The 8,556-nt window shown below is 46.3% G+C and overlaps 1 protein-coding gene across 1 annotated transcript; it reads right to left on the bottom strand.

Moving 5' to 3' along the window:
- Positions 1–5,451: 5,451 nt before the first annotated feature.
- On the bottom strand, positions 5,452–6,769 carry NHLRC1 (NHL repeat containing E3 ubiquitin protein ligase 1; the record flags this gene model as incomplete). The annotated part of the gene is made up of 1 exon (XM_082755348.1): positions 5,452–6,769. The coding sequence occupies one exon, from the start codon at positions 6,767–6,769 to the stop codon at positions 5,504–5,506; it is 1,266 nt and encodes a 421-aa protein (XP_082611474.1). The 3' UTR covers positions 5,452–5,503.
- Positions 6,770–8,556: the final 1,787 nt, after the last annotated feature.

The following is an 8,556-nucleotide window of genomic DNA, read 5'->3' as shown; positions in this document are numbered from 1 at the left end:
TCCAAGTTATAGTTTTACCTCTCTAGACCTATATCCTGCTTAATATTGTCTACGGTTTGTTAATTACAAAGCATATCGGTGTAGAGTATTAAAAATGCTTTACAGAGTCTCCTGACTAGAAGTATTTTCATGATTTAAAAACCAACATATTGCATAAAACCAGAATTTGTTCTTACCTTAACACACGGCTCCATATAGTGCTCACCTGTGAAGAAGGAACGAAAATTGCCTACATTAAGAAGGGTCTTCACAAAAATGTTACGTATTTATTTGATTATAGGGAGTATACTTCTCTAAAATGCTCAATTTGCTCCACATCTTCATTTCCCACAGATTTTTCCTGTGTTTAGAGTGATAGACTGCTCTCTTAACTATTACCATCTGAAAAGCGCGTAATTCTGGCTGTGAAATCTGTTCAGAAGTAGGTTTTCCCCCTGCCAGAGTTCAATGCTAATGAAGAGGTGACTGCCCTTATCTTCCTGTCCATTTTCCAGCCTGAAATGCTTCATGCCTTAAGAATGCATTCCCTTAGCTGGAACTATGGGTGTGCTCTGATTTGGTGGGTGTTTGCCTTCTGCCTAAGCCACGGACACCTTTCATTAATTTTTTTCTCATTTTTGGAGTTAATCTCTTCTCCTCCTTTCTGTCCTCCAAATGAAGTCACTCGATCACTGCCATGGGGCTTCATAGCAGGACACCTTCCTACAGAGCACATCCAAGCTCTGTAACCACGCAGCCTCGTGGAGCACGCTGGAAGCAATTATCTAGGAATACATTGTATTTTTGAAAAGTATGAATTTCCATCATGTGTAGGAAACAACAAAGGAATTAGTAACAATGAGACCATCAGTAAAATGTCAAAACTTGTTACAAGATCGGGAAGGCAGCTCCCCGACAAGAGGATAATTAAATACAGACTCTCCCTCCTTTATTAAGGCACCAACCTTGTAATGGGAAGTCTGAGATTTAGTCTCTCATCTGCCAAAGGCTTCCCTTGATTCTCAGCTCTCTTGTCTGCAACTGCAGGGCCAGAGCATTTGTATTGTGTTTGCATCACAGAGATGTTGGAAAGCCAAGTTCAAAAATATCTCTAAATCTCTTGGAAAGCGTTGGACTGGAAAAAAGGCATCCATGCAATGCATCGTCTGCTCACCAAAAACCTCTCCTGTGTTCAATAGCTTTGAGGATGTCCAGGAAAATCACGGGCTGGTTATATTAGGGAAACACTCCAGAGAAAACCTGCATATTTGTGTGACAGAATCACATACAAATCTGTTATTATTAGCACATTTAGTTGAGATAATCAAGTTGAAAATGTAATATGGACATGAAGTATGGCCAATGCTCACTTTGATGGAGGAACACAGCCCAGGTATGCCTTCCTCCAGTGTTAATTAAGCTGGACAGCACTGACTTAGCTAGACAGAGAGGGACCAGATGAGTGACTCCAGAACTGGCAGCACCTCTCAGAAGAAGGGGGTTGGTGCTGCACAGACCCAACCAGCTTGGAACTTGAGAAAATGTGGCTTTTTCTTCCATAATGCTCCATCTTTCATAACTCTGCAACTTCACCACACCGAAAATAATTTTCTAAGATGGAACATGGGTTATGGTGGCATTGCACTCTACAGAAAAATAACTTGCCTTCCTATATTTCCCTTAACCTTTATTATTTTTTTTTTTTTCCAGCACAGTCACATGGAGAAAAGTTGTTTTTTTTTTATCTCTCTCAACCCTTCTAGGAAGGAGAGGCTTCCTGTATTTCAGGTCGCCACTTTGACGGACACCGCTCTATAAAACTCTTGGTGGTTTTGGGGCTTGACATTACAGGAGCTCTCCTCTTTACTTGAAATAAGTCCCCATTAAAAAATGCTACAGGGATGTTACGGCTGCATGTCATGAAAATATAAACATCAAACTGATGTGCACAGCAATGTGGCTTGAGGGAACTCATAGCCAAAGGCCAAAAGTAAATTATACTTTTTATACTTTTTTTTTTCCCCTCTTTCTTTCTTCTTTTAATTCACCAAGCTGAATAATTATATTCTTTATCAGAAAATATTTTGTGCAAAACCAAAATGAAACTAAAGTTATGTTACAGGACACAGTTTTGATTCACATCTGTGAAACTCCTCTGACACCTTGCTAAACACTGTAAACACACCCAAGTATATTTATATGCAACGAAAGCAATCTGAGATCAGAGCTTAAAAATAAACCAAACAGAAATTGCAGTGTGTGTGCGCAGCAGACATACCAACCTATAGCAGGGGAATACTGTCTGTTACATTTGTTTGCAATCCATAATATTAAAATATGTGGTGCAGGGGATTATGCAAAGCTTAGGTCAGATTCTTTTATTAAATAGCAGCGATGATGATTATCAGTAAAGCAGCGAGACACGATCCCATATTATAGGTGAAAATCCCAGCGCTCTTTTTCGAGGGAAAGAACACATCTCACTATCCCCATTTTCAATACACCCAGTAGAACCCCAAAATCATCATCTGCCTAATTATATCTGTTCAGGCAGGAGCCCCTCATCCTTTTCCATCCTTCCCCCAGAACCCAAGTTTTTGTTCAGTTAAAATATTTGACTAAATTCCAACCAATTACCAGACAGACAGACGCAATGCGTGTTCTGTAGGTCTTTGAAAAGCAGACGGCATTAAGTTATCACCCTGAAGGCAACAGGTATCTAAATTGGCTATGGGGAAATGTGCATAAATGCATAACGTAAGACGCAAGAGTAAGAAAAAAAAGTAAGAGGTAAGTGCAAGAAAAAAAAAAAAAGACTTCTTAGTTTCTTATATGCGTATTGGTGGATCTCTCTCTTAAATCCTCTTGTGTGATTAAAGAAAGATTTCAGGTTTTCCCTGAAAAACTCAAGGCTTTTAACATAATTTTAATGTATTTTTTTTTAAAGCTTCTTAATTTGCATGCCCAAATCAAGTGAATTAAAACAGAATTCAGTGGTTTCTTTGATGCAGTGCTGAACAATGCCGAATACCAAGCCTTACAGCAAAAAGAAAACAGCATCATTCACCAAAAATAAAAAAATAAAAATAAAAAATGCATTTGCTTGCAGTCAGTAAATCAGAGAATGCAGGACATGGTGTGGGGCAAACTAGGTAGAAGACAGCTGGTTTGCCCTAGCAGGTAGAATAACACAAAACCCAAACAACAAGTGACTTCTAGCTATATATCAAAGCAGACAGGAGAAGAATGGGCAACAAATGGGAGATTTTGTGTATATTAAAACAACATGAGTCAAATACTCAAAAGTCAGCATTTCAGCTGCTAGTAAGCTTCCTACATGGTAGCAGGCACTAGGAAACTTGCCCATCCATGAGATCAGCAGGAAAAACAAGCTCCTGGTGCAGAGGAAGGTTTGAGGAGATGAGAGCTCACAGAGGAAGCGTCCGGGTCCCACAACTGCTATTGTGATAAACTAATAATGATGTATGAATAAAGCATACACGGTATTACACGCATTTTGAAACACAGAGGTTCCCCAAAGGAAGTGTTATCCAATTGTTTTTATATCCCTCGAAGACAGCTGTCTTGGCACCTAGAAAGGCATATATAAGCCAGGGGGCTGCTTCTCTCAGTAAATTTCCTTCTTGAGCCCTCAGGAGGGCTCCTAGGCAGGGCAGGATACCTCCTACTGCAAAATATCCGAGAGATATTTCTGGTCCCACCAAAGACACTTGCTGCGTGGCTTGGCACTAGACCAGCTGTGCAGGCCCATGTATTTTCCAACAGCAACAAATCACCCTACAACTTCGGCAGGATATCTCCAAAGGAAACAAAAGAAACCACCTATACAGCAGCTACAACAGAGAAATTGAACTGTAACAGAGAAAACTGTGATAAAAAGGAGTTAGAAACTTTCAATAAATTGCCCAGCATAGGAGTAAGCAAATCACACTTTATTGGCAGGTCACTGTTCAATCAGCCTTTACAAATAGCTGCAATATAGCTGTAATAGTTTTGTTTGCTTTCTTTTATAAATGGTAACATGAGACAGATTAATACATTGTCTGAATTAGAGGGCTAAAAATGCTTCAGTTTGAAATATTTGGAATATCCCTGGTACAGCAATACATGCAGTTACTAACTGCCCAAAAAGCCAGACCAAAAGCCAGATCAAAATAGAAAGACTACCTGTGAATTTCAAGTGTCTTTAGTTAATACGCATGCTTTCAGTCACTACATACATAACCAAAAAGTTTTATGCAATTTTGATCTACTTGTTTCTACCTCATAAAGCATTTACATTTATATCTAACCTCCTTTTAGTGCTGAACCACCTAAACAATTCCTTTAGGAGCAGAAATGCCTAAAAATGCAGCAGTGACTTCTAGTGGGTGCGTTAAATCCTTCTCAAAGTAATTCTGTTATAACTCAATTTCCACGGTGCAATAAGGCAACAGAACTCATGTCCACAGTGAAACTGCTTTCAGGATAATATAAAATGACCTAAACCTGCTGTGTATTCACTATCAAGAATACCTCCTTTGGAAGCTCTGGAAAAGCAAGGCTCACATTCCCCTTTCCCTGCTATTACTCCTCAACACCATTTCCATTTTTGACTGAATCTTGAAGATCGGTGCAGAAGTACTAAATTTATTACGAGACTGATGCAGGTAGTGTTGGAAATCTCCCAAGAGTACCTGTGTTAGTGACACAGCCAATTCTATTTTGTATATGCAGAAGTACCTGGGGTCTAAACACCAATACTCGGAGAGGCTGCTGGGGAAAGGTGCCCATACACAAGGCTACATCTGGATGAAGACACAGGCTCGTGCATTATACAGGAAATGCAGCTGCTTCTGCACTACTCTAATAAAGGCGGTAATAAACTAATATGAAGAAAAGTGCATCCAGAAGTGCATTTCCCCAATATGGAGAAAAAAAAAAAAAAAAAATTGAGCGCCAATCCACGTCCTGTAACTCACTAATTGCTGATAGCTCCTCTATTGCAATTCACCTTGGTTGGATCAAATGACCCTGAGCCGAATCTGCCATTTCTCCACCAGTTCATCCAGTCAGTCTCCTTTCTCATGCAGAAATCCTACAGAAACCATTCTGTCACTCTCATGCTTAACGAAGAATAATGAAGACAAGATGCTGATGACGGTAACCAAAAGATGCATCCTTCTCTCTCCCAGCTGCAAGTCCTGGATTACTCCATTCCAGACGCTGCTATTATTTCGCAAAAAGTAGTATGAATATTTGCTTGTCAAGGCATGGAATAGTTTTTAAATGCCAAATCGCTTGGTTGATTCACTGTTGACTGGCCTGCAGCGGGGAGGTTGTCTCCTGTGGGTAGGCAAGGGATCTGATGCGAGTTACGCTGGAAGCAGAGCGTGCTGGTTAAAGAGGGTAACTTCACTTCAAGTCAAGTCCACAAAATACCCCCTCCCTACACACCTGTAAGACCAGGACTTTGCTTGCTTTGTGGCCAAAAGCAGACAGAGCCGTATAAACCTAGGCCCATTCAGGTGGAGCTATATATTTTTACCGTGTGATCACCGCTGTCTAACACCACGAGGGAATTGTCTGCCGTGTAAGTCAGTCCTATGGGGTACGAAAGCCCATGGCTAATTAGAGGTTTGAAGATGGGAAACTCCCCAGGCTTCCCTAAGCAGATCACGGCCTGGCTACAGACATCTGTCACTACAATGCGGCCCTCTTTATCGAAGGCCACGGCCGTGGTGTATATTTTGGAGGGGAAGAAGAGGTTGAGGCCAAAGCTATCCATCTGTCCCACCAGATCCATGTCCGTGCTGAATATCTTTATCCGGCTGCTGCTGCCCTTAGGCCCCCTGCCCTTCAGGTGCTCCACCACCACCACCGCCCCCGAGCTCCGGCAGACCGCCACCGCCCTGGGGCTGCTTAACTTGGCCCGCAGCACCTGGCACTTCTTCAGCTCGCCCTTCCCGAAGTCGGCCGTCAGGCGGTACAGCACCCCTGCCTCCGCGTCCGCCAGGATCACGTCGTTGCTCTCCGGGGTGGCGTCCAAGCCCCAGGGCAGGCAGAAGCCCTCTCGCACCGCCAGCACCCCACGTCCCTCCCAGTCGAAAGCCTTCACCGCCCGGTCCCCGCCGTCGCTGACCACCACGTGCCCGTCGGCCGTGACGGCCACGTCCAGCGGGTACTTGACGTCGCAGCCCGCCTCGCCGCGCTCCCCAAAGCGCTGCAGGCAGGACCCGCTGTGCCCATAGACGTGGATCCTCTTCTTGCCGTCGTGGGCCACCGCCAAGCGCCCGGACTTGGGGCACGCCGCCACCCCCGTGGGGTTGACCAGAGCTCCCCAGCCGCCCAGGGCCAGCCGCAGCGCCGGGGCCCCGCTGCCCGCAGCCGGGAGGATGCCACAAGCCGGGCCCAGCACCTCGAGCAGCTGCAGCAGCGGCAGGCAGTCGCTGGTGTCGGCGGGCACGCAGACCCGCCGGCAGAACGGGCACTCCAGCCGGCCCCGGCCGCCCAGGGCGCCCAGGCAGCCCCGGCAGAGGACGTGGCCGCAGGGCAGGTTGCGGGGCCGCCGCTGCCCGCCGGGGCCGTAGGGCTCGAAGCACACCCGGCACTCCAGCAGGCCCAGCTCCGCCTCGCCCGCCTCCCCCGCCGCCGCCGCCATGCCGGGGCTGTGGGGCCGGGCGGCCGCCCCCTGCGGGCGGGCGGCGGAGGGACGCGGCCCCGCCGCCTCCACGCCTCCCCCGGCTGCTCCCTGAGGCGATGGCGGGCACCGGCACCAGCCCCCAGCCATCAGCCCTCAGCCCCCAGCCCTCAGCCTCCCCTCCCGCCGCGCCGAGGTGTTTTAAGGATCGCCGGGGAGCCCCAGTTTTGGGAGGGAGTGTTTGTGTGCCTGTCACAGGGTTCCCGTTCCACACCAAAAGTCTCTGTTAAAATCACAATAAAATCGAGTTATACACATAAAACGTGCATCAGATTCATACACATGTCCAGCTACTGAGTTACCTCAGGGCTGCTGGTGCCGTTCGTGCCTCTGTCAGGGCGAGGAAGCAGTCGCCGCTGCATGCGATTCCCCTTGCCCCTCTGGGAAGATTTTGAAAATGTGAGGGAAATATTTATTTTATTTTGCTTTATTTTACTTTATCTTTTTAAAATTTTATTTTAATATAAAAGTGCTGGCAGCCACTTTTCCCTCTCGCACCCACACACAGCACAGGCAGCACGTGCTCTTTTACCAGGACACCCCGTCAGCACGACCAAGCCCTCATTATTGGAGCCCTGCGCAGGACCCCAGGGTCAGCATCATTGAGCACCTGGGACAGCTGCAACGCCTCCCCAAACCTGAGATCAGTTTTAACAGCTCTCACACCTGGAGAAAAAAATCTGGACAGAAAGAGAGGAGATGCTTTAACCTGGTAGCTGCCGAACTGCGCTGAAGTGAAAATGTCCAAAGCCAGCAGCTCCCAACTTACGCCGGCCCACAGGCTACGAGAAGGTAGCACTGTAAGCGTCGTTGTCATCTCTTTCTTCTCTGGTGACCTGGTGCTGAAGCAGCTCCCAGTGGCTGTGAGCAATATCGAGAGCTGTGGGCTGGGGGAGAGGCGGTAGGTTGGGGACAGCTGTGCTGAAATCATCAGACCCACTTGCAGCTCAAGGACTGCAACATTAAAAACGCACGTAGCTTTTCCTCTTGTTCTAGTCTTAATAAATGGCAACATACTACATTGCAATCATACATTTCCTTTTTTTTTTTTTTAAAAATAAGCCACCAAGGCCAGGGCAAAGAGCTTTCAGAGCCCCCAGTTCTGTAATTTAAAAAATTGCAATATTACCCCTATGGCAATAATCAAAGACCTGCAAAGAAGGGTTTGTGTTCAGCTAACCACGCAGAAGCCCCACAGGCTTTCTCTGACTCCTCTCGCCCTGCAGCCCCCTGCCAGTTTGCCTGCTGGTCGCTGCGCTCTGGAAGAAGCAGCACCATGCTTGCAAGCAACTGCAGGAACATTTTCTTCCTGGACTCTCTCCTTCATTGTCAGCCATTTACTTCCCTCCTCTCTTCGCTACTCGAGTACTGTTCCCCCATGGCGGCTGCTGCCAAGACTTCCTGCCTGCTCATTGCCAGCTCGTCTCTCAACCTGTAATCATAACAGGGACAGAGAGCAGCAAAACGTGCCAGCTGCCCGCCTCTCTTGCCCAGCTGCCCTCGCTGGTGCAAGGCGAGCAGCATTTCAACAGCAGCTGCCATTACTCCAGGGCCACGAGCCTCCGAGGAGGACCTGCAGAGCTACACACAGGCAGCAGCTACTGGCAGCCACAGAGAAGGGACCTCATTTATTTATTTTTTAATACTATTTGAATTTCTGCAAAAGAAACACTCAAAAAACAATTGTTTGTGTGTGAAGTTTAAGAAAAGCTATGCACATCTTAAGGTACTAAAGTCAGTTATGTAGGAGAGTTGCCTTTGAAAGCAAAATCAAACTGAAGATGTCTCTCAGACATTTTTCTGTACACTGAAGCCTGCTTTAAGAGTGTCCCGAAACGTGTCTCATTTTAAAAAGTGAGATAAAAATGAAAGCTAGA

This window comes from Aythya marila (assembly GCF_965140915.1).
Source record: "Aythya marila genome assembly, chromosome: 2".
Taxonomy (NCBI): Eukaryota; Metazoa; Chordata; class Aves; order Anseriformes; family Anatidae; genus Aythya; species Aythya marila.
This window is presented reverse-complemented; position numbering and strand designations above follow the sequence as displayed.